Below are 27,919 nucleotides of genomic sequence, written 5' to 3' on the forward strand. Positions count from 1 at the left end.
AGTACTAATTTTAATGCATCAGATGAGAATATGTCTTTCAAACCATCTTGATTTACATTATAAATTGGCAGGGTCAATTCAAACACTACATTTATATCCAAGTGGTATTAATTTTTCCATATGAATGATATGCCATGTAAGGGACCACCTGAAGTCTGCCCCTTGGTGGCCCAGCCTCTTTTTTACATTTGCTGCACAAATTCTGATGTATTTTTAACAACACACTTTTCGTTGGATTTCAGGTCCTTTCATACCAGCCTTATGTAATGCTGCAATGTCATTTTCCCCCAAAAATTACAGTTCTTTGCATTTTGGGGACATTCACAAAACTAATTAAGATTTTAAACAAAGCAGACATTTTCAAACTTCCAGTGACATATCAGGTCAATGACCAACCTTATTGTCAAGTATTAGCCGCTGTTCATTTACTAAGTTATTATCGAAACTAACGTTACCTTTTGTTTACATTGCCTATTGTTTATATAACGTTGCCTTTTACATAACTTGAATATAATTTGATACACACACACCTTTCATTACTAAAACCTTAAGTTAAGTACTAACCACAAGAAACACAATACACAATACTTATAACCTTCATAGTGTGCAAAAAGAAAGATACTCCAACTTAATTACCGAGAAAACAGCTAAAGTTGTCAAATTCAACCCATAATTGACATGACGTTGTTAAAGTATCTTCACTTTTTGGCACGGTAGTGTATGTGAATTTGATATGTTTGATATTGAGTCCAATACTCTACCCAAGTTTATGTTGGGCAGGCATCATACAATTTAAATTTTACTCAGTTTGGTAAAGAAAACATGAAATAATGTCATCATGCCATTTATTTTAGAGTAAATATTGCTGATCTAAAGACAGGACTCAGAAATCTAATGGAAAGAGGAGCATCATCAGCTGAAATCAAAGAATACATGTCAGATGTTAAACATTTGGAAGTAAGTTTTCATCATTTAGAGATTAAAAAAAATGTTGTTTCATTATGAAAAGTGCAACACCATGAAATCAGTTATGAATTAAAATTTAACTTTCTGTGTACATAATTTGGATGTGGTGCTATATAGGGTGAATTTTTAAGTTGGTGCCAAGATTATGGCAATGAAAGCATTTGCTGGTATAACACTGTATGGTGGTGTGCATGCTTGGGTGTTCAGCCTAACAATGATGAGTTGTAACATCTGAGCACTTTTTGGATCTATCAATCAAACTTTTCTGTAGAGCATTTCAATGTATTTTATTATGCTGAAAACAAAAGAAAATTTTAAACGTTGCTGCATTCAAATACTGTAAAAGTACTTTTATTCGTGGGGTACCAATTTTCGTGGTTTTCGTGGATGACTTTATCCACGAATTTAAGTGTCCAACGAAATAAAGCAACCATTGTCCAAATCAAGACTTGGAAAGATCACCCATTTATGTTTGACTACTGATACATGTATGTTCAAGAGCATGTTTTGAATATTGCCAAATCTGAGAATACTTCAATAGCAGTCACAGAACTACACCTGCATGCAAGATTATACCCATTTTATTTTTAATAACATAAACTGTACAACTTTTGATCTTTTAATTCTCATAAAAAATATTTTTGACCGATGAAAGTCAGATTTCCGGTATTGATATGCTAGTATGATAAAGTGTTCATTTTATATCCCCATAGTTCTCATACACATGGGAAATAATAATTTCATGCTGGGCTTGATTTTGATATCATAAGAATTATTTGACAATTCAAGATACCTTTATATAGCATTTGTTTATGTTACTGTTTCCTTTAGGTGACATGTTTATTACCTAATTAACACCTTTGATGGACTTTAATCTGTTGATCACTTTATCTTGGGTTAATTAGTGTTGTCACTCCGATTTACACAGGTCAATGTTTACTTTGCAATTTCCTTCAATCAAGACTATTTGCAAACTTCGTGTCTAAAGGCTTTAATTTTTTTAATTTTTTTAAACTAAAATCCACGAATTTAAAAACCCACGAACATGTAAATATTGCTCAAACCACGAAAATTGATACCCACGAATTAAAGTACTTTCACAGTACTGTGGTAACTTGTTTTAATTGTCTTATTTTTTGCATTCTTTTTATTATATTCTTGCTAGCCCCTAGACAAGATGAAGTCATGTTAAGGCATTATGAGTCTTGAATGGAATGATCAATTTGATTTAATTCCTTGTAGACTGAAGAAATAATGAAAAACCTCCAAGTAATGGACCTAGATGTTAAAGATACTACCACAGGAATTCAGTCTACTATGAAAGCCTTAGGACAAGATAATCCTTCTACACTATCTGTACTGTGGTCTAATGACAAAGGGGTAGAGGTCAAGGGAGGTAATTATTGCTATCTATAAAGCCTTAGGACAAGATAATCCTTCTACATTATCTGTACTGTGGTCTAATGACAAAGGGGTAGAGGTCAAGGGAGGTAATTATTGCTATCTATAAAGCCTTAGGACAAGATGATCCTTCTACATTATCTGTACTGTGGTCTAATGGCAAAGGGGTAAAGGTCAAGGGAGGTAATTATTGATATCTATAAAGCCTTAGAACAAGATAATCCTTCTATACTATCTGTACTGTGGTCTAATGGCAAAGGGGCAAAGGTCAAGGGAGGTAATTATTGCTATCTATAAAGCCTTAGAACAAGATAATCCTTCTACATTATCTGTACTTTGGTCTCATGACAAAGGGGTAGAGGTCAAGGGAGGTAATTATTGCTACCTATAAAGCCTTGGAACAAGATAATCCTACACTATCTATACTGTGGTCTAATGACAAAGGGGTAAAGGTCAAGGGAGGTAATTATTGCTATCTATAAAGCCTTAGAACATGATAATCCTTCTACATTATCTGTACTGTGGTCTTATGACAAAGGGGTAGAGATCAAGGGAGGTAATTGTTGCTATCTATAAAGCCTTAGAACAAGATAATCCTTCTACATTATCTGTACTGTGGTCTAATGACAAAGGAGTAGAGGTCAAGGGAGGTAATTATTGCTATCTATAAAGCTTTAGAACATGATAATCCTTCTACATTATCTGTTCTTTGGTCTAATGACAAAGGGGTAGAGGTCAAGGGAGGTAATTATTGCTATCTATAAAGCCTTAGAACAAGATGTTCCTTCTACATTATCTGTACTGTGGTCTAATGACAAAGGGGTAGAGGTCAAGGGAGGTAATTATTGCTATCTATAAAGCCTTAGAACAAGATAATCCTTCTACATTATCTGTACTTTGGTATAATGACAAAGGGGTAGAGGTCAAGGGAGGTAATTATTGCTATCTATAAAGCCTTAGAACAAGATAATCCTTCTACATTATCTGTACTTTGGTCTAATGACAAAGGGGTAGAGGTCAAGGGAGGTAATTATTGCCACTATAAAGCCTTAGAACAAGATGTTCCTTCTACATTATCTGTACTGTGGTCTAATGACAAAGGGGTAGAGGTCAAGGGAGGTAATTATTGCTACCTATAAAGCCTTAGAACAAGATAATCCTTCTACATTATCTGTACTGTGGTCTAATGACAAAGGGGTAGAGGTCAAGGGAGGTAATTATTGCTATCTATAAAGCCTTAGAACAAGATAATCCTTCTACATTATCTGTACTTTGGTCTAATGACAAAGGGGTAGAGGTCAAGGGAGGTAATTATTGCTATCTATAAAGCCTTAGAACAAGATAATCCTTCTACATTATCTGTACTGTGGTCTAATGACAAAGGGGTAGAGGTCAAGGGAGGTAATTATTGCTATCTATAAAGCCTTAGAACAAGATAATCCTTCTACATTATCCGTACTTTTGTCTAATGATAAAGGTGTTGAGGTCAAGGGAGGTAATTATTGATATATGGAAAGGTCCTACCACATTGTCTATGCTATAGTCTAATAATAATCATTATGATCAGTGGTAATGTTTATTTAAAAGAACCATTGTAAAATTGAATATTTCACTGTGATATCTTTTCTCCCATATGTGGACATATCTTTTTTTCATTCAAAAATTTGAAAGACAGACCTAAGTTGTTGTTGATTTTACCCCAATTCTCTGAAATTGATGGACAGAAGGGAGAATTACTGAAATATTAGTTACAGTCGTTAGGATGAAAACATTTATTACATATGAATTCAGAGCATAATTTAATGTCATGAATTTTATTTTGACATTTCATGACAAGGGTCAGAAAAGACCAGATTATTTTACCATGATGTGAGGTTTTTGTTGCTTCCCTTCATTGTGTCAGTTTTGCCTGTTGTACTGAATTCCCTGAAAAATGATGTAACATCAACTACATATATTGAAAACTTTGTAGGTAAAGGTGTTGTTAGTATGCTGTCCACAGCAACAGATATCGTAGGACGTGCTGACCAGGCATTTGTTGTTGGTCAAGGACTTTCTAATGCTGGCGTAGAATTACTAGGACAGAAGCTGGCAAACATGACAATAGGAGACATCAAAGCCATGCTAGATTTGAAAAATATGGACCCTCTTGTTGTAGCTGAACTTATTGGACAGATTAAAGATTTGGCAATAGCTTTGGTGAGCATATATATAAAACCTGTCGATTTATGTCATTGTATATATAATCCAAGAAAAAGGGCATGGTATATCAATTAATGATAAAAAAACCTCTATACACACATTAAATTAACATAAACAAGTGAAAGAACAATGCTTTCATTACTGTTCTTTATCTCAAAGTAACTGAGGTTTTCAACATGAAGTAAAAAATCCAGTTTTAATGTAAGTTAAAGACAGCTTCTTTCATCATCTAAGTGGAATATTTTGATAACCAAGGTTTATCCTTCATTACCTAACTTAACTGTGCATTTCTTGCTATGTTGGAGACCCATAGGTAGCCTTTGGCTATTTTCTGCTCTTTTGTCAGGTTGTTGTATTATCCCAGATAGAGTTTGCTTTCAAATTCTAAATTCTTATTCTGGATTTTTTAAAATTAAATCCAACTTATTATACCTCTGCTTTAAAAAAGGGGGGTATACTGTTTCACCTCTGTCTGTCCTTCCGTCAGTCCTTCAGTCAGTCCATCCGTCCCATGAATATTTTTCGTCGCATTTTTCTCAGGAACTACAATACAAGGATTTCTGAAATTTGGTTTCAGGGTTTATCTAAGTCAGCTATACTGTGTGATGCGTTTTCAGATTGATCACTTGACAACTTCCTGTTTACCGAACACTTGTATGATTTTACACATGATAGCCAAGTTGAAAATTTTCGTCACATTTTTCTCAGGAACTACAATACAAGGATTTCTGAAATTTGGTTTTAGGATTTATATAAGTCAGCTATACCGTGTGATGCGTTTTCAGATTCATCACTGGACAACTTCCTGTTTACCTAACACTTGCATATTTTTACACTATTAATATTATCCACTTGCGGCGGGGGTATCATCAGTGAGCAGTAGCTCGCAGTTTCACTTGTTTTTTATTTGTTACATGTCACTGTTGTTAAGTGTACTTTACCTTATACTGTATTTATTTTTCAGTTATCTGAATTTGTGAGCAAGGTTTTATCAGATCCAAGTAATATGTTTAAATCTGAAGACTTTGTAGTAAAGGGATATGTATCTTTTCCAAGACAAAATGTTGAATTCTTCCGATATGTTCAGCCAATTCCTCTTGGACCACTGATCCTTTGGCTTAGTAAGTTGGAAATATTTAGCCTTACAATGTAATTAAGTAAAAGTGTATAAATTTTATACTTGGTCCTAAATATTTAACTAAGGCCACACCAATTTGATTCCTTGTTCGACGGACCCGCCCGCACCTATTTTTTTCAAAACAGATTTTTTTTATTTTTATTATATTCCCGCTTCCCGCAACCGGAAATGAAATCATGTCCATTTCCCGCACCGTTTTTTTTGTAAATATTATAAAAAGATCGCAACGTTTGTTTATAAAATCACAGTCTAGCCTATATATAATAGATTTTAAACCTATCAGTACCCCACAACACTGTAAATATCTGCGAGAATATTTGTTTCAGCATGAAACCAATTTATTTCACCTGGGAGTGCTCCGATATAGATATATAACCGGAAATACCAGTACAGAACAAAACGTTGGTTTCTTTCCCCCTAACTTGTATTCCCTATAAAAAAAATGTTCGTTGTTAAAATAAAGTACAAAGAACGTCTGAAGGATTTGCCTTCAACTGCAATTATAATGTATGGTGACGATCATACCCGCAGGTTTGTGCACCTGTCCAGGTTTATTCAAGAACCTGTCGTTCAGCCGTTATCGTTTGTTGATGTGGTTCATTGGTATTTTCCCGTTTGGAAATATAAATTAGATCGTTGGTTTTCCTGTTCGAATTGTGTACAATACTAAGTTGTGGTCCCTTATAGGTTGCTGGTTGGTCTGGATCAAAGCTCTGTGTAAAAGGCCGTACTTTGACATATGTTTGTTATTATCAGGTTGGAAACAACCTTCCCCCAGACAAGGGCCTTGAAGGGGTCATTTTACCATGTTTACTGATGTAGAAAAGAAAACAGAAATACTAAGGATTTGTATAGTGCTACTATACAAAACCTTTGACAACTTAGAATGTTTTACTCAAAAAGAGGAGAAATACATTATATTTTAAACAACTTTTCTAAAAGAGGGATGGGTCCACTTATTTTGAATAATATTAAACTGTTAAAGTAAATGTGTTAACATGGTTAAAATCCAGGAATATTACAAAATTCTTGGGCACGTTTTGACCATTTAATACCAAATATTATAGTTCTTTGGGAAAATATTAGCCCTTTTGTACTTAAAGTGTTTTTACAAAAAAAAATATATTATAACTTATATAATGACCCCTTATAAAAGGGATATTCATAACATTAAGGGGTTGTTCTAAACCTGATTATGACTTGGATGGAGAAATGTCTCATTGTCAGTCACACATACATAGACCAGATTTAATTATTCAATTATTTCTTGTTGAACAGGGAAAAAATATTTCATAAATTAAAGAAATGTCAAGGTACAAGTGATAAATCAAGTTTTAATATAGTCAAAACCTACTATTTTATGTTTACAAAAAAAAATTATAATCGCTCGCCTTTACTTTTTAAGCTTCGCCTCAAAAATTTGCAAATTAAATATTTTTTTATTAAAATTTTCAAATCGCTCGCTCGCCCCAATTTTTGAAGTCCAAAAATCTGAAGAACAAGAAATTAAATTGGTGTGGCCTAAGAAAAAGTTGACATATTTCAAAATTGGAAATCCTGAACAGTTAAAATAAAGAATTGAAAATTACTATTTACCCATCCATCAATTTTATTTACAAATTTTAAATGTGGGGGGACGTGCTGACTGACCTTAGTGGGGGACTCCCTATATAATCAGCCAAATCCCCCCCCCCCTGGATCTGCCTATGGTTTTATCTAATACATGATTTGGTATGAGGGTACATTACAGAAACTTAACCTGATCATTGTTACTGTGCTTATATAAAACACTTTGTCATTTTCCACTGCACATTGTAAAAATATTATTTTAAGTTGCAGTTTGAATTATTTTTTTAAACCTTGAAATTAGACAAAAATTAGTCAGAGGTCATTTGGATCAATGTTCATACGCTGTAAACTTGAAAATCATATATTTTATGAAAGATTATAAACTATTTCCTTAAATCTGTGAATTCCATGCTGATTTAACATACTGTGGACTACAAAGTCAACATAGCATTTAAAACAAACTGAAATATCTCTTTACTGCATTCCCTTTATTTTGATGTTTACAATGTATTTCAATGAGTTATCTGGTAATTAATTTAGAATTTGGATGTGGTGCGTACTATGGGATGAAATTTGAAGTTGGTGCCAAGATTATGGCAATGAAAGCATTTGCTGGTATAACACCTTATGGTGGAGCTCATGCTTGGGGGTCAATTAGTCTCTGTTTTGGACCTTTGTGTGGAGTGCTCTTACTAGATGGCTATGTGATGGAACTAAGATTCCCTACAACTGCCGAAATAGGATTCAGCAAGTTTCCATTAGATGTTGGGTTAGTATATCTGAATTTTGAAAGTTAACTGTATTGCACTAACTGCACTAAAGATATAAATATAATGACTTCTGGTATGATTGCCAATGCAGCATACAGAAAGGAACAAGCTTGACTCATTAGACCTGCATTAATCAATAAGACAACAAACAACATACAGCTGTTCATGTTACAGCTTTATTTTTACCTTATTGTAGAAAGTTATACAGTAGCATAAAGTTGCTTACAGCCATGGCTATTGGTCTCTTGTGGAGAGTTGTCCTATTTGCAATCATACCACATCTTCTTCATCGTATAATTATGCCCCTTCTGTAGGGAATAAGAGTATTAAGTTTTACCCTTGTCTGTCCTTCCAAAGTCTGTCCATCCTTCCGTCTGGCCATTTTTCGTTTCTGCATTCTGACTTAATATAAAAAAGAAGATGTGGTATGATTGCCAGTGAGACAACTCTCCACATGAGACCAAAATGACACAGAAATTAACAGCTATAGGTCACTATATGGCCTTCAAAAATGAGCAAAGCCCACATAGTCAGATATAAAAGGCCCTGAAATGACAATGAAAAACAATTCAAACGAAAAAACTAACAGCCTTATTTATGTACAAAAAATAAACGAAAAACAAATCTGTAACACATAAACAAAAGACAACCACTGACTGACAGGCAACTGACTTGGGACAGGCACATAAATACATAATATGGCGGGTTAAACATGTAAGTTTGCCTAATGCAAGTTTTATGAAACTCATACACAATGCTAAGAATTAAATCTTGCAGACAGAGTTTGAACTTGGGCAGTGAGTCATATACCATTATAACTTGGAAAATTACAAATCTGACACATTTTCCTTTTATTTTATTATGTTTTGAGATGAAAACTCATGTTATTTGGTCTTCTTCTTACCAAAAAATCCATATCTACTTGTTTTTGTATACAGTGATTTGGCTTTTTTCTTTGGAATTCAATTTAGGTCCAGGAACAGTAAATAAAAAATGTCACAATTTTTTTTATTAAATTTTGCATACACCTTTGGCATATTGAACTTCAACAGAAAATCAATAATAAAAATATTTCATTTTGTGTGTATGATTTTTTTCCCTCACAGTTAAAACATAAGAATGAGGAAATATGCTTGATTGCCAATGACACAAATATGCATCAAAGTTAAAATGAACTGAAAGTAAGCTATTATAGGCCATCATATGTCCTTCAACAATTAAAAAAACCATTTTGAATTCTCAAAAAAATCTTCAAAAACTCCCCAATCAGCATATTAATAAGATTTTTATTCTGTAGATTATCCATGTATTTGGAACTTATACCACTACAGCTTCAACTGACTGGAAAGGTTACCTTGGAGATTGATTTAAAGTTTACTAGTTTTACCAAGACACTGTTAAGCAAAGTACTTTGGGGATATAGAACTGCTACAATACGTAAAAAGATATTTGATTATCGTTCCAGTCAACATGACACCACGGCACCAGAAGTTTCATCTTTCACAGATGATCCTGATAGCATGGTTAGTTTGTATTTAAATCCTGATAGCATGGTTAGTTTGTATTTATATCCTGATAGCATGGTTATTTTGTATTTATATCCTGATAGCATGGTTAGTTTGTATTTATATCCTGATAGCATGGTTAGTTTATCCGGATAGCATGGTTAGTTTGTATTTATATCCTGATAACATGGTTAGGTTGTATGTATATCCTGATAGCATGGTTAGGTTGTATTTATATCCTGATAGCATGGTTAGTTTGTATTTATATCCTGATAGCATGGTTAGTTTGTATTTATATCCTGATAACATGGTTAGTTTGTATGTATATCCTGATAGCATGGTTAGGTTGTATGTATATCCTGATAGCCTGGTTAGGTTGTATTTATATCCTGATAGCACGGTTAGTTTGTATTTATATCCTGATAACATGGTTAGTTTGTATTTATATCCTGATAGCATGGTTAGTTTGTATTTATATCCTGATAGCATGGTTAGTTTGTATTAATATCCTGATAACATGGTTAGTTTGTATTTACATCCTGATAGCATGGTTAGTTTATCCTGATAGTATGGTTAGTTTGTATTTATATCTTGATAGCATGGTCAGTTTATCCTGATAGCATGGTTAGTTTGTATTTATATCCTGATAGCATGGTTAGGTTGTATTTATATCCTGATAGCATTGTTAGTTTGTATTTATATCCTGATAGCATGGTTAGTTTGTATTTATATCCTGATAGCATGGTTAGTTTGTATTTATATCCTGATAGCATGGTTAGTTTGTATTTATATCCTGATAGCATGGTTAGTTTGTATTTATATCCTGATAGCCTGGTTAGTTTGTATTTATATCCTGATAACATGGTTAGTTTGTATTTATATCCTGATAGCATGGTTAGGTTGTATTTATATCCTGATAGCATGATTAGTTTGTATTTATATCCTGATAGCCTGGTTAGTTTGTATTTATATCCTGATAGCATGGTTAGTTTGTATTTATATCCTGATAACATGCTTAGTTTGTATTTATATCCTGATAGCATGGTTAGTTTGTATTTATATCCTGATAGCATGGTTAGTTTGTATTTATATCCTGATAGTATGGTTAGTTTGTATTTATATCCTGATAGCATGGTTAGTTTGTATTTATATCCTGATAGCATGGTTAGTTTGTATTTATATCCTGATAACATGGTTAGTTTGTATTTATATCCTGATAACATGGTTAGTTTGTATGTATATCCTGATAGCATGGTTAGGTTGTATGTATATCCTGATAGCATGGTTAGTTTGTATTTATATCCTGATAGCATGGTTTATTTTGTATTTATATCCTGATAGCCTGGTTAGGTTGTATTTATATCCTGATAGCACGGTTAGTTTGTATTTATATCCTGATAACATGGTTAGTTTGTATTTATATTCTGATAGCATGGTTAGGTTATATTTATATCCTGATAGCATGGTTAGTTTGTATTTATATCCTGATAACATAGTTAGTTTGTATTTACATCCTGATAGCATGGTTAGTTTATCCTGATAGCATGGTTAGTTTATCCTGATAGCATGGTTAGTTTATCGTTTGGCGTCCGGCATCGTCGTCCGGCGTTGTCGTCCGGCGTCATCATTAACTTTTAGAAAAATCTTCCCCTCTGAAACTACTAAGCCAAATGAAACCAAACTTGGCCACAATCATCATTTGGGTATTTAGTTTAAAAAATGTGTAGGGTGACCCGCCAAACCAAACAAGATGGCTGCCATGGCTAAAAATAGAACATAGGGGTAAAATGCAGTTTTTGGCTTATAACTCAAAAACCAAAGCATTTAGAGCAAATCTGACATGAGGTAAAATTGTTTGTTAGGTCAAGATCTATCTGCCCTGAAATTTTCAGATGAATGAGACAGCAGGTTGTTGGGTTGCTGCCCCTGAATTGGTAATTTTAGGGAAATTTTGCTGTTTTTGTTTATTATCTTGAATATTATTATAGATAGAGATAAACTGTAAACAGCAATAATGTTCAGCAAAGTAAGATTTACAAATAAGTCAACAGGACCAAAATGGTCAGTTGACCCCTTTAGAAGTTATTGCCCTTTAAAGTCAATTTTTAACCATTTTTCGTAAATTTTATATATCTTTTACAAAAATCTTCTCCTCTGAAACTGCTAAGCCAAATTAATCCAAACTTCGCCACAATCATCTTTGGGGTATCTAGTTTCAAAAATCTGTGGAGTGACCCGCCAAATCAAACAAGATGGCCGCCATGGTTAAAAATAGAACATAGGCGTAAAACGCAGTTTTTGGCTTATAACTCAAAAACCAAACATTTAGAGCAAATCTGACGCGGATTAACTTGTTCATCAGGTCAATTTCTATCTGCCCTGAAATTTTCAGATGAATCAGAGAACCCGTTGTTGGGTTGCTATCCCTGAATTGGTAATTTTTAGAAAATTTTGCTGTTTTTGGTTATTATCTTGAATATTATTATAGATAGAGTTAAACTGTAAACAGCAAAAATGTTCAGCAAAGTAAGATTTACAAATAAGTCAACATGACCAAAATGGTGAACTGACCCCCTAAGGAGTAATTGTCCTTTAATATAGTCATTTTTTTTACAATTTTCATAAAATTTGTAAGTTTTTACTCCCGGTTACATTTTTCACAGACACTACTGGGCCAAGTTCATTATAGATTGTGATAATTGTAAGCAGCAAGAATGTTCAGTAAAGTAAGATGTTCAAACATATCACTATCACCAAAACACAAGTTTGTCATGAATCCATCTGCTTCCTTTGTTTAATATTCACATAGACCAAGGTGAGCGACACAGGCTCTTTAGAGCCTCTAGTTTACAATACCAGAGACATATGATACAAATGTTTTATATGTCTCTGACATAACAAATACAAGCTGACGTTTGTCGAAAGTAGCTCAGGAAAATACATTCGTGTTCTCTAATTTCTCGGATATACAACAAAGGTAGAATCTTTTTGTAAAATATTAATGGCCCTGAAAAGGACCATTTATAAGAGAAACTATCAGCTGCTGGCACTCTTCATTTTCAAAGCCTCGTCTCTCGGCGATGGGCTGTCAGTGAAACGTGAACGCTGCCATCTTGTTTATTTACGTCTGTGACATCAATACATGGGAGGTAACTCAAGTGCAAGTCTAGACACTAAAAAGGTTATTCACCGGTGAATAATAGGGTTATTCACCGCTGGTGTAAATTTTAAGGGTTATTCGTCCTTCCTTGCAATTAAATGAAAATTAACCGAATTATTCCATGTCACATGATAAGTTGTTATCCAATAGAATTGTTTGTAGTATATGTAAGGTATAATAATAATATTTAAATACCGCTGTATTAATTGAAAAAAATAAATGAATTCATTTACTTTGTATCAAATATTTGTCCAGAGAATTGCATAACTAAAAAGTGTAAATAACTGTCAACTTGTATTTACAGGCAAAGAGATCAACACCCTCTTGTACAGTGTCACAAACACCATACTTAGACTTCACAGAATCAGAGTTCCAGATCTCTATACGGGCCGAGGACGATAGATGTCAAGTTCGTCTCTATCTCAATATAGGGACAGTTCCTTGGACATCAGATGTATTACACAGATTCGAGCTGGGAGGTCCATCCACTATTATAAAAGAGGTCAGTTCATAATAATAGGAAACACATACAGAACTGCCAAATTGTAAATAATTGTAGTCCTCTTTTCCTATCAATATTTTAATTACTCATATTACTGGACCTTTAAAAATAAAAATAAAATATGAGATAGGAAAATGCTGAAGCCTTCTAAAACTATTCTATTGTTATTTGCAATTATTGGATACTTTTTGCCAAATATAAACTAAGAAAAACTTGTTTTTACATTTACTGATGCAGTACTTTTTTGCGTTATTTTGGTTTCTGCTGAATTTTTATTGAGTTTAAACCATCAAGCTGTTTTGGAGACATCTGTTTTAGGGATGCTATCTAATCTGAATTTATATTTAGAAAAACCCAAAATCTTTTTTTTAATTATTAAGTGGTTCTGACGTTTTAAAGTCAACTAATTGAAATTTTATTTAGAAATTGAAGAATGAAGGTACTGGAGTTCCTATATATTTTACAATGATTGCTGAGAATAACTCTGGTCAGAAATCAGAAGCCTACTGTTCCCTGTCTACATACGATGTAACTGTTCCTGGAGGAAGATTCCTAGAGGAATTCATGTCAACCAGTAACCCTGATGAACTACGAGCTTATGTCACTGTTTATGAAGACTCAGAGGTAACACAAGCTCTAGTTGGAGTTGGCTATGGGAAAGATATTTATGGAGACCAGATTGTAGCGTGGAATGATGTTGATTTAGATCATCATGAAATTAATGATGACTTAGGTATGTATCAGCTACTAAATTATCTCAATTCATGGCAGGTTTCTCACCTTTAACAATATATTCAGGTGTTAATATCATCCGGTTGAAATAAGTCTTTTTAAGTATTGTTTCATATTGATATGTTTTTTTTGTCTGCACAAAAAGTGGTCTAACAGTAATAAATTCTTCAATTTTGAAAACATAAAAAATAAACTTATGCTATAGCACAAGAAGCAAAAGATTCATGCTAAAAAGCCAAATTTGAGGCTAGGATATTTAATTGTGTCACTTTTTAAGTTTTAAATGTACCAAATCCTTCAAATTTTCAGGACTGATTTTTTTAGGATAGTTCAATTTAAGGTTGTAATTGATTACAGGTGATGATCCCTTCAATCGTAAGGTGTTGACAGAAATGTTTACTGGACCAGTTACTGGCAGACTCATTGGACCTAAAGCTGCAAAGAACACCATTAAATATTCCCCTGGTGATTGTGCCAGAGCTTGTGCAGACCTCCCACTCAGTAAATGTATGAGCTTTAATTATGACTTTGGCACAGCTGAATGTGAACTTATGGAAGCCATAGAGGGACATCACTATACAAAATCTAGGTCTAGATTGTTTGAACACTATGAAAGACTTGGAATCGGAAAGTCCAAACGATTCATATATGAAAATATGAATCTCCTCCATAACAAAGTGCATTATTTCAACTTCAGGATTGTTAATGTTTTAGGATATGAAAGTATATTAACTAGTGAAGGAGTTCTTGTTGATATTACTACACCAGAAACAGGTTTGTTCATGATTAAGAATTTAAAAAAAATGAATACAGCACTTTTAACACAGTGCTTATGGCCTGAGAACACAGTTATTGAATAGTGCATACTGATTAGACAATAATCCATATTCAAAAAATTGCACCAGCTCTGTCTCAACAAGAATTTTACAGTGAAGTGTTCTACTAGTGAGACAAATAATATCAAAATTATAGAAAAGCCTACCAGCTCTTACTCAAAACATTTCTTTGATAAGGGGAACTAACATTCAATTTGATAGCTTCAGACATATTTATTCTTGACCTTTTTTAACTGGACCAAATCACTACTTAAGATAAGGATTCAGTTCCAAATATTTCAAAAGCATGTACTTTCATTCCCTTACTGAATAATTCATGCATAAAATATAAATAAATGAATTGAGAATGTGTATGAAAAAAAATTGCAAGTTATATACACTGTTCACACTAGCTATATATATATCTAACGTGACGGTACCCAAATTGCACCTATTTTGACAGTTTTTTCAACTACGTTTTTTCAAGTCAAAAATTTCCATTTTGTGTTTATTTTGAAGCCTTATCCTTCTTTATTATATAGGTACACTAATTTGATTTTCAATCCATAATGAATCATAGAAAGATTGGTCAGAACTTACCTCCAAACCATCCATGATTCTGTAATAAGGAGTACCCAAATTGCATCCATGGTTGAATTCGCATCGTCAAAAGTCGAATAACAGAACTTTTGTTTATTTTTTTCAAATATTTTGAACAATTGGATATTTGTCCATGCTTACTGTTCATTTGTTAAGAAATGGATACTTGAAACATATCGTATTTGCTCATTTTAAAAAGATGACGTTTTGATGACGTCGCATGGCGACATTTCAGTACATTTTGCTTTTTCAGTAAACACTTCATCTGTTGATAAATATTGTGAACGTTTTGTGTATATCTAAATAGTTTTACCTCTTTTGAAAGACGTGCATAGTATCAAATCATAAAAATACCATTTTTTTAGTCTCTAGGAAATCTTGATAGATTTTCGCTGCTATTTTTGCTAAATAGGTGCAATTTGGGTACCGTTACGTTATAGGGACTATATAAGAAGACGATGAAAACCAAAGAACGATAACTGTGTCATGAACCTTATGACACATGATAAAATCTTACCTTACATTGACACAATAAACAGAAGTTGGTTAGTTATGTTTTTTCTTGTACATCCCAACAACAAAAAGACACTAAGTACAGATCTAAGAGTACTCTTACTGACAGCTAGCTCAAACATGTAAGCCAGCACGTAAACCTTCCCCTAACCCTGGAACAGTGGTTTAACAACACAACAGATTTAACTCATCAGATTGATACAAATAGAAATATATCTAACAAAAACACAGAGGGTCATGGCTAGGTGCTTGTAAATCCCAACAACAAAAAAACACAGGTCATGGCTAGGTGCTTGTAAAACCCAACAACAAAAAAGTACAGATCTAAGAATACTCTTAGTTACTGACAGCTAGTTTAAAGCCAATACTGTTAATTCAGAAATTATTGCGAGGTTTTTATTATTGCGAATAATGCGACTGAGTTGTAAACGCAATAATTAAAACTCGCATTTTGTAATATTTTAACTGAATTGAGCATGACTTTTCTCAAAATCGTAAAAATTAAAATTGCATTCAAGTGTAAAATGACAAAATCGCAATAATAAATGCACGCAATAATTTCTGAATTTACAGTAACAACTTATAAAAAAATCATCCATCTAGGATTAAGTTATCAGTCAGTACACATCTAACATCATCAGATTTAGTATAAAACATCATAAACCATCAGAGAAGAACATGGTCATGTGCAATGCTAAGATACATGTATGGACAGATGTAAATTTCCATTTCTGTATCTTTCTGTACAATATTAAGTATTTTGTAGGAATAATAAGAAATAAAACTACAGATTATCATGAAATAATTCCTTGTACGGATTTGATACCTGAACATGACAGACCGGACTGGCAGATATGGTGTAGAGGTGTAAATCCTAAAATACAGAATCATAGGTTTGTTCCAATGAAATAAGTCAACAATGTTAACAGACCTATTGACCTCTCCCATATAAATTATCCATTTAAAAGTTTGTTGAAAGTAAATGATTCATATAGCTATATCCTTTTATGATAATATTTTTAAAAGATAAATATATTTTTATTTTTAATTATTGTATTGAAATTTAAAGATAACTATTAATATGATATATTCATTACTTGCAGACTTATAGTTGATGGTGAAGGGTCAGAGGCAGTGTTTAATGGTCCTGTTCCAATGTCAAATGTGCGGTACACCAGAGCTAATAGATATATATCAGGTACAGTCCTGTTTCAGTTAACAATATGCAGCACACTAATTAGTGTTTAGATATATTCATGTTCAAAAGTGTGATTTATGCATGCATCAGACAGTTTCAATATACAATTTACAGTATACAAGAGCTAACAGTTATAAGTACAATTGTCCTGTTCCCAGTGAAATCCAAACTTCAAGTCTTATCACAGTGTACAATGTATATAACACATTCTATTGATTTACTTATAGCTAACTGGGATGGTTTTGTGGACAGAGAGGCTGGAATGTTGGGATACACAATCTGGGTTGGTCATCAGGAGTGTGAAGATTTGATTCATATACACCATGATCCACACAAACATCTGTTTGATAAATCTCAGTGGACACACAGTGCTATGATCAGCCCGATACCTGCACCCTATAATATTCTTCCAGGTAAATAATTGTTCAGAAAGAACTTACAAACTAAATAAAAATAACTTACATGGCTTTGACTTGTACATATCTATTCATTAATCACAATTAAATGTAGCATATGTTACTCTTCCTGCTCTTAGTAGTAATTCTGGTGCACTCTTTTCTAATGTATTTATGACACAATCATTGATATCATTCCATGTTTTGAAGAATTCATTTAACATGGTATTTTTTGGCATTTGCATTTCTGTTTTCAATCTTAGATTTCACATTCATAAATTTGTGACAGTAAAATCAAGGATTAATGTTTAATGTTATTACAGTACAGTAGTGTTTTGACATACATCTCTTTGGCTGATAACAGCTTTTTATCATTGTTAGAGTGCTGCAACATATAAAATATGGCAGACAAATACAATGTAGTGACAAAGAATTGTGATATTTTGAAATCTGGTGAGCAAAAGCAAGTTTTTTTTTGTTTTTTATATGTGAAGATGATCAGTATTTTACTCATTTTACTGAATAATGTAAACTATAGATGATTACAAGGAAAAACAGGTAACATTTTATATATTTTTGTAGATGATGAGTACTTTATTACTGTTAGAGCATTAAATGATGTAAAGTATGGAGGACCATTAGCAACAACAGTCTGTCATACAGTGCCTTATACTGTTGACAATTCTAGACCAATAATGTCAGATATCTATGGTGTTTCATATGATGAAGACTTATATCTACTAAAGGCAATACACAACTCTAGGTATGTATGATATACAGTTAAACCTCCATGTGTCATACGGTGCCTTATACTGTTGACAATTCTAGACCAATAATGACAGATATATATGGTGTATCATATGATGAAGACTTATATCTACTAAAGGCAATACACAAATCTAGGTATGTACTATACAGGTACATTATGCAGTATGTAATCTGTATGTGAAAAGCTGGGTTCTGTCAAAATCTCTGATACTTTCTCAAAGTATTTTGTCTTCTCATGTATAAGTCCTATTTCTTTCAATGCATTTATAACTCTCATGAGTCACACATGGGTGATATGAAATCTCTGTTTACTGTTATACATTATTTTGTTCCTTCAAATAAAATGAACAATAATAAATAAATAGTAAATGTTTGATACAAAAAAGTTTGGAAGAATACAAAATTTTATGTTCAAATATTGAATAGTTTCTTGGGCAACTTGTTTTATTTAAATTTCTTATTAATTTTCTATTTTTACGCATGAATTGACAAAGTTGGATTGGTTTTGGTTTTTTTTCCGCATTCAAGATTACAATTTAAGCCCCTCTCCAGATCATGACGTAAGCTTTTGCTTGTTTCCAAAACCAGCAATTCCTAATTATTTGGCCTAATCGCTCAGTCATAGTTTGTTGACTTTGAGACTTTTACTAGTTTTACATTATAAAGGTTGCCATTCAGTCAGTTAAAAGTGAACCACTTAATGATAAGTCAAAAACTCACAGAATAAAAGAATATGTAATTATAGGGGATTAAAGTTTTGTTTTACTTTCTTTCCAGTGACCCTGACTCTGGAATAGAGTTTAATGACCTTTGTTTAGGTCATTCCAGGAGAGATTGTGATGAGATGGATTGGACGAGACTGGATCATAATCTCAGTATAGAATATATTGTAGAGTTAACTGATGGTATTCCTGTATGGATTAAAATTAAAGTTGTTAACAGAGGTAACCTTGTTATAGTGAAAAATAAATAATAAGGAGTCTTAATAATTGTTGTGCCTGCCAAACCTTATTTTATATTATCATTATTATGTAAACTTTATGTATTATAGTTCAAATTATGGTTTTGACCACAAAATAGAGTTGTGATAGTGTAGAATAAACACATTCTCAGGTCAAAGGTTTTGATGAAGGTAGCTTAGTATGAAGTAGTTGTCACTAAAATTTTAAAAGTTTATATGAAAATAATGAGATGTGGTATGATTGCCAATGAGACAACTCTCCACAGTCAGTATGCATGTTTATTATGAGAAACAGCATAGAAGATTTGGAAGAAACTAGTAATAATAAACTTTCTTATTTGTAGTTGATTTGAGAAGCATTGGTGTAGCTGACCAGCCTATTATTGTAGACAAATCTCCTCCTATTGCTGGAGAGGTATTAGATGGACCATTGGGAGGTGTGGATCTGAAGTACACAAAAGATTTTGATTTTGTAAGTTAATTATAAGTTAGTAAATAATATGTGCATAATCATACAGTAATACACATCTAGAGAGGCATAAGATAGACCATTGGGAGGTGTTGATTCCTTGTACACAGAGGATTTTGATTCTGTAAGTTAATTATAAGTAAGAATATAGGTAAGAATATAGGAGGCATACAACAATCTTCCATACTAACACATAAATCTGTTCCATACCAAGAGTACTTAATACTAATATTATGATTCTCCTGATAATCACAGGCATTTACATACATTCATGAACCAAAAAATTAAGAAGAAATAGACTCAAACCAATTTTTGTATAAACCATTTTTAAAGCAATTGCTTTCATGCCGTCGCGTATGGCCATCTTTGTGACCCAGATCAGAGACTCCGCCCAGATCAAGCCATAGTATTTTGTTAAACAGGCTCCTGGTCTGTCATTCTTAAACACCTGTGTATGTTTTCTAATGCAATACATAGCTTGAAACTTTTGAAAAACGTTAGTGGATTTAAGAAGTTTCAGCATACGTCCTTGTAGATGTATTTTTGTATTTAGGGGGACAACCGTTTGACTATCAAAAAACATAGACATCCGAGTGAAAAAAATGCATTTTTATACTTGCGATTCCGTTTTCCGTTCGTACGATGTTTCAACAAAATATGGAATCATTTCAGTTATTGATTTAGTATTGAAAATTTGACTGAATTATCTTTTATAATATACGGTTTTAAATGTTTAATTGGTGTTCTTTTAAGAAAGAGGTTAGGTGCTCTTGTTCATTCATAAAATTGTCGTTCATTCATAAATTTATCGTAAAATCAAAATCACTACACAGGTTATCAGGTTATACGTAGTGTCATATGATTACCTGTAATCTAAAAATAGACAAAGTTAACTGACCTATTTTGTTGATTTGTTTGCGCAAATAATTTAGAGGAACGAAACCCTTGTTAAAAACACACAACAATAAGTTTGTTTTCCTTTTTTGCCATAACTCCGTAAGATGTATCGATCACCTTACTAATGAAATGGACCCGTCCAAACGTGATAGATGCCAAGTCCAGATGAAGAGATATTTACAATTTGGAATTTTCTAGTTTCATAGATTAAAAAAAGTACATCCTTTTTGGATATCATATTCAAAACTGGGAATGCATGACAAATGATGAAACCATTATCCTCGTCTTTCCAATGGACGAGTCTACTACGTTTGTTGACCCTCTACGGTCCACCGTGTTTGCAATTTTATTTCACATGTTTTCGAAATATTGAAGATCATTTTCACAATGTTTCCTGAAAATTGGATAAATATCAAAGCAACTTAGAGCTGTTTGTTCTTGTTCGTATAATGACGATTTAATGTCATGTTTGTCTGTGATGGCCCCTCTTTTCGGGATTGCACGATAACAGAGACATATATATGTCTCTGACGATAATTATAGTTATCTCGTACCCCATGAGGATGACACATATCAACTGAGCAATAATGTTTGGGACTTATTTTTTAAGAAATGATGACAAAGTAACATTATGAAAATATTTTTAGTCAGCTGAAATATATATTTATTTTTTACATGTTTATGCCTTGTAAAATATTTTGTTTCTTTCCCGTTTTCAACATTTGCGTCTGGAAAGTTGAAATGTTTTAACTGAAGTGTTAAATTTAAATTAATTATGAAAATTAAATCAATAAAGGAAATTATTGTCCAGTTACAAACACTACTAGGGGATAATCCATAATAATTTCTCTTGTAGTTATATGTTTCAGCACATGTATATTTGACCCAAATTTAGCCTGGTAAACGTCTCCTTGTGAAATATAAAACATATTAAAAATGACTTTCTGCTGAAGTCTTTAATTGATATAAAGTTCAAACCTTCTTAATTCTCACTAGAAAACACTCCTGTCATGTTTAATTCTTTAAATATATGTGGATGAAAAAAAAAGTCCCCAAAACATAAACATGGCAGCAATTGCTTTTACAGCCTTTCAGGCTTTGATTTTATTATTTAATCAACATAAAATTGAGAATGGAACGTCTATCACAAAATTTGAAAACCAATAATTTGAAAGCTGAGAATAACAAATACTTCAGGTGCCATATACCATAAAAGGAATTATTGTACATTCTTTGAAAATCACAATAATAAATGCATGCAAAAAATTCTGAATTGGTTAATATTCACTATTCTCCAGTGGAGAGATATCTAATCTTGCTCTTTACAATGATTTAATCATCCTGTTAAAGATTTTATATTCTATTGTGTATTAGTTTGTGAGACAAATAATACCTATCATATCTCTGATTGGCTTTTGTTTCAGCTGTGCTCTAATTGGCAACACTTCTATGATCCTGAGTCTGGGATATCTACATACATGTTAGGTGTGACCTCAGAGTATAATGTCAACATCACTGACATAGCTAACCTGACAGAGATTAGTAGTAAACAGCACAAAACCTGTGTAGATATAGATCCTCAGCATGCATTGGAACATCAGAAAACATATTACACTATCGTCTGGGCTTATAATGGAGCTATTAAACAACAGAAAGTTGTCAGTATATCTAATGGAGGTAGGGGTTTAAAACAATTAAAATCTATTTCTTTATCAATGAACAGATACACTTTTCTGTTCCCTATCTTGAAGAAGATCATATGCAATGTTTCAATTAATTAATAAATGTTCTAGATAATAATCTTTGTTTTTTACTGAACAAAATAAACCAAACTTGACAAACATATTCCTTAACCAGTCTTTTAAATAACTTTTAAAGTAGCTAAAAATAACTAAAATGACTATTTTGTTTTATCATTGATACAGTTACAGTAGATTTGACAGAACCAGTATCAGGGGAGGTAATTGATGGAGTGGAAGAGAACTTTAGTGACTTACAGTATTCTCCTAATCCTGCAAAGTTAGGAGCTCAGTGGAAAGATTACTCAGACCCAGAATCTGATATAAATCAGTACGAAATCCAGGTTCAGGTTGCAAGGTCAGTAATTATTTAGGTTTTTGAAAGCATTTCCTTGACTTTCTTAGTATACATTTGAATAAAAAAGATGAACTCAAAGATTTTTTTCAGAGATTTTAATGTTGCTAAAGCTAGGTTCACATTGCTGGTTAGACAACTGGATCAATCTCAATCAAGACTAATTAAGCCATTGGGAGACTGGTCTGACTCAATCGACAAGAATGTTCGAGGTGGTCTACTGTGGTTGTTATCGATCTGACATTCTACCTGAGTCAAAAACATTCAAGTAAGGATCAAGAAGCCAGTTACTCAAGAAGAGACTGAGAATTAGTTGAGAAGCGGTGTTTTAAGCATTGTGTACCCGTATCCTAAAATTTGGTTGAGACAAAATAAAATGAGAGAATGGAAACTGACTGTTGGGACGTAGGTATAAGGTATACATAGTACAGAAGAACAATGGGTAACGCTTAATGCCCCCTCTGCTGCAGCAGGTAGTTTTAGAAAAAAATTCAGACGTTTTTATACTGAAATTGCACATACCCTACCAATGCTCGACAATCACTATGACCCCTATACGATCAGGTGGACCAAGATCAGGCTGAGATCAAGTACAGTTGATTTGGTCTAGCTAGTCGATTTAAGATCAAGAAGATATCGTGAATTTGTCAGAATTATTGAATAAGTATTCAATAAGTGGTTTGATTGGAATTGTGATGGAGACACAGTGAAAAGAGTTGATAATGGTCAAGTTAAGTTCGTGTACAGTTGGATAGCAGTTGGGTAAAAAACGTAAACAGGCCCAATTAAAAAATTTGTAATGCTTGGTTGTGGAAATTTGGACAATCAGGATCATCTAGTTGATCTGATCAGTAGTGTGAACCTAGCTTAACATCCATGATACATTATGTTAAGTTCATTAATGTAGTTTTTATACAAATCAGATGTTTTCTGGACCTCTTTTAAAGTTCACCTCTCTTAATCAGATTTTTTTTATACTTCCCACAAGTAAATGTGTAATACAGGTTTGACTGTAAACCATATTAGATATGAGTTATCTCCCATCATCAATCAAATTTTGGAATCAGCATACCTGCCAGGTTTTCAAAATGCCCATGGGGGTTTTGCGTGCAAGATGGCTGCCATACTCCTGAAAAACCTTCAAGGGGGGGGGGGCTTCAAATTCAGTGTAAAGTTTTTTTTTTTGAAAAAAAATTGGCTGCCCTTACTAAGATATGATTATGTAAATTATTCAAACAAGAAATCCTCCAAATAATTGCATTTCTTTATCTTATAAAAGGAAACAGAGATGTGGGAATATGTCAGAGGAGCACTTAACATAAAAGCATAATTTGATAAATAACAGCTAATTTCTGGTAAAAAGGTCCTATTTAATGTTAAGTAAAACTGTCTACCGTAATGTTTTTGCACTAATATGGTTCAAACTGGATAAACAACAAAGCAGCAGGCCAAAAAAATGTTATTGTTTCTCTTTTCAGTAATAATACAAATGATTTTGAGGTAATAAGGGATTGGGTAGTATTCTCTAATGATACAACAGAGGTTGAATGGGTGAATTTTCACCTACATCACAAAGATCATGTCAAGATACAGCTGAAAACAACCAATGGTGCTCTAAACTCTGTTACATCTGATACTGATGGATTTGTGGTTGATCTGACACCCCCTGTATTACTCAGCCTGGGAGATGGCACTATGCTACATCAGGACCAAACTTATCAGGTAAATTAGATGTGCTAAATCTAGGTGGTTTACAGGACATATTATGGTATACCATTGTCATTCATCAACATGTCAGAAAAAAATAAAGTTTGTATGAACCAACAGGGAATATTTGGGTAATGCTTGCATGAAATGCAATCAAAACCCCATGTTACTGACTTAATGTCTAAATCTTTCAAGGCTTACCAGTACCTTTTTGATACACAAAATATAGTGCATTGATCATAAAATTCTATACATCCTATCCATGAACATTTCCAGAAATTTATCAATGTAATATATGCTCTGATATTCAAGTTACAACATGATGTTACACCTGTCAAGAAAATTACAGAACTTTTGCATGTTGCAGGAATCTAACATCTGTTGATATGAAAATATAAATGATGTTGTGATGATTTAGTATCTAAGATTAAATTGTTTACATTGGTAACAGTTCGACAGAAGCCTTATTTTATACATTTATATGATACTTTAATAAACATAGAAAAGAGTAAGATGTTTCACGGGTAAACTTTGGGTCAGGTCAAATGTTAAGGGGTGTCCCTCATGAAACTCAGATACTGGTAAGGAGGCACTTTGTTAGAACACCGCCTCCTTCAATAATGGTACGGCTACCATCGGGGTATATAAGCAGGAGAGATTCTTAGCTCAGGGTCAATTGTAAGAAGATTTTGGAGACATAAGACCTTGGTACGTTGACATTAGAGATCACTCGCTCGTATATATTTCTATTATTACTAAGTGTAATAAAGAACAGGTTGTTGCCTGTTAGAAATACGGAGTTGTACGTTTACAAGTTGAACCGTATTGTACTGTATAGGACAAGTGTGAGTCTGTGTGACCACTTTGTAAAGTACATATTTGTATCAAGAGAACAATGACAAGTGTGTAAACTTGTAGGGTACATTATTGTACCAGGAGGACAAGTTTGTTCCTGACCCAGGACAAATTTGTAAGAGTACAAATTTGTACCAGTTCATGTATTTTGAGAAGAATTGTTTATAGATAGTTTATTAGAGATTGCAAAGAGCAGTTGTACATTTTTGGTTCATTGACGCTAATATTTGAATAAAGATTATTTGTTATATATTTTGTAAATAGAGCAATTTTGGATCCAGGATCAAACTGGTAACGGACTCATTCTAAATAGAAACAGACACGCTTACCCTGTGTACACGTTACAATGTTATTGATAAGGTCATCTTTAAAAATTGGAGTTATCTCCCTTTTCCAAGAAGTGTAGTTGCAATGCTTTATATGCTTTGGAAATTGGTTTGGCGTTCATTATCACTGAACTAGTGTATGTTTGTTTTGGGGTCGGCTGGGGGACGCCTCCGGTTGCGGGAATTTCTCACTACATTGAAGACCTGTTGGTGACCTTCTGCTGTTATTTTTTTCTATGGTTGGGTTGTTTTCTCTTTGACACATTCCCCATTTCCATTCTCAATTTTATTTATACAATACATATACATTATCAGGTAAATATCAGGAAAATATAAACTTTTTTGTATGAGGCTGAGAATCCAGGGAAAGGCGAGAATCTACTGAGCCCTTCCCCAGTTTTGCGCCAAGTACAAACATGTTTATATTTTTATGACATTGACCTAATATTGTTTTTGTACTGCAACTTAAATTAATACATTGATAGCCATTTAAATCATAACACAAATGTCAAATTTATTTTCATTCCTTAATGGATCTCTGATTGTGGAGAAAGTGTTCCATGATGAAATTGACATTATACAAAATATAGCAATGTTACTATATTTTGGAAATAAACAAAACTAGTTGCAGTATGAAATATTTTACTTTTACTTCCCAAATAAAGATAAAAGTCATTATTACCATTCAGTGCTTACAAGCACTTTGATTAATATCTATTGACCTAATCTCCCATTCTATTTATTGAATTGAAGATTTTTTGTTTGTTTCCAAGTTATATGAAATTTTATTCATTAAAAAGGGGGAATTTCCAGTTATCAGACAATAATTAAAAATTCTGTCAGCAGTTTTCATGAAAATTTGCTGAAGTATTTATTTCTATTAAAATTACCTCCCTTTATTTTTTTTCTCAAATTTCTGATATGACATTGTGGCTTTTATGGAACTTTATACATTTGAAAAGGGTTTGCTTATCATGCGCTCTCGGCATAGCTCTTTATTAACTGCTGGTAATGTAAGAGTGATGTCAAAACAACCAGTAAGTTTTCATATGTGGTATTAATTTATCACTTTCCTTTGGTTTGATTTACAGTACTTGTATTGTTACCTATACTTTACATTTGGCTGGAACTATACATCATCAATTAATCAAAGTATAAACTCATGAAAGTTTTCTCATATTGTAAGTAGTAATATATGAATAAGAAGATGTGATATGTGTTCCAATGATAAATACAGTACTCAGGCTCTCATATCAAAAATCTTAGGTGTGTCATTGGGCTTTTTATTATACATATATTTTAACATGTGTATTTTTAGATATGAACATAGACTTAGTTTTATACTCACACCGTGTGTCTGTTTTTGTAGTCTAGTGTTTCATCCCTGTCCAGTGCTTTCCAGTTCATTGATGAAGAATCTGGATTAGATCATTTTAAGATACAAATTTATCAACTTCGAGATGGAATCAGGTCACAAATTATACCAGGTGAGAAGATATTTTCTTTCTATTAAAGTGAATAGTGTATTATCTTAAATAGGTTTGTAAGATAAATACAGAGCTTGTTGAAGTAGCTGAAAAATCTCTTTTATGATTTAAAGACATCATCTTGTTAAGGCATGGCAATATTTACAATTTCTTAAAGTTTGAAAATTCCCAATGTCAGATATGTTGTGCACTTTCTAATGTGTAAACAGGCAATGTTGACCAGCATCAGTCATTTTAACCATAATTTTCTAATCTTAGATATACACGGTGACTGGATGGATATTGGTAATAATATAACTATGACAAGTTACACACAAGAAGGACTAACATTACACCAGGGGGCGCTCTACAGTACCAGAGTAGGCGCTGTTAATAAAGCAGGATTTGTGGCAGCATTTGAGACGGATGGTGTGATAGTGGACACCACACCACCTATTGTAAATATATTTATGTTACATGGTAGATCTATTATTAGGGCCCCGCCTAAGGCGGGTCGCCCTATAGTGATCAGTCTGTCCGTCCGTCCGTCTGTCCGTCCATCCGTAACACTTTATTGTCCGCTCTATATCTCGAGAACCGTTATGATTTCAAAGTTTATACTTGACATCCATTTTAACCAACACCAGAGGGTGTGTCATGATGTATGTACAACTTCCTAGGTCAATGGTCAAGGTCAAAAACTTTGGTTTCAGTTGACAACCCTGTGTCCTTTGGTGAAGATTGTGTCCGCTCTATATCTAGATTATAACCGTTATGATTTCAAAGGTCAGTCCGTTGGTCTGTCCATCTGTTCCTTGTTCTTAATAAATTGTGTCCGCTCTACCTCTCGAGAACCGTAAATATTTCATACTTTATACTTGGTGGGTCATAATATATTGAAGGCATAATT

At 33.1% G+C, this 27,919-nt stretch overlaps 1 protein-coding gene across 1 annotated transcript in view; it reads left to right on the forward strand.

Annotated features, from left to right (window-relative positions):
- The window catches only part of LOC134704831 (uncharacterized), a 134,410-nt gene that overhangs the window by 28,519 nt on the left and 77,972 nt on the right, over positions 1–27,919 (forward strand). Inside the window, exons 33-52 of the mRNA XM_063563613.1 lie at positions 855–957; positions 2,209–2,362; positions 4,340–4,566; positions 5,534–5,690; positions 7,817–8,045; positions 9,344–9,569; positions 13,016–13,213; positions 13,637–13,946; positions 14,303–14,719; positions 16,640–16,766; positions 16,977–17,071; positions 17,299–17,484; positions 18,049–18,229; positions 19,012–19,178; positions 19,540–19,667; positions 21,986–22,238; positions 22,487–22,658; positions 24,134–24,377; positions 26,913–27,030; positions 27,289–27,467. Coding sequence (XP_063419683.1) covers positions 855–957; positions 2,209–2,362; positions 4,340–4,566; positions 5,534–5,690; positions 7,817–8,045; positions 9,344–9,569; positions 13,016–13,213; positions 13,637–13,946; positions 14,303–14,719; positions 16,640–16,766; positions 16,977–17,071; positions 17,299–17,484; positions 18,049–18,229; positions 19,012–19,178; positions 19,540–19,667; positions 21,986–22,238; positions 22,487–22,658; positions 24,134–24,377; positions 26,913–27,030; positions 27,289–27,467 — 3,871 coding nt within the window. The remainder of the gene's footprint in view (positions 1–854; positions 958–2,208; positions 2,363–4,339; positions 4,567–5,533; positions 5,691–7,816; positions 8,046–9,343; positions 9,570–13,015; positions 13,214–13,636; positions 13,947–14,302; positions 14,720–16,639; positions 16,767–16,976; positions 17,072–17,298; positions 17,485–18,048; positions 18,230–19,011; positions 19,179–19,539; positions 19,668–21,985; positions 22,239–22,486; positions 22,659–24,133; positions 24,378–26,912; positions 27,031–27,288; positions 27,468–27,919) is intronic.

The sequence above is a fragment of the Mytilus trossulus genome, chromosome 2, assembly GCF_036588685.1.
Source record: "Mytilus trossulus isolate FHL-02 chromosome 2, PNRI_Mtr1.1.1.hap1, whole genome shotgun sequence".
Classification (NCBI taxonomy): Eukaryota; Metazoa; Mollusca; class Bivalvia; order Mytilida; family Mytilidae; genus Mytilus; species Mytilus trossulus.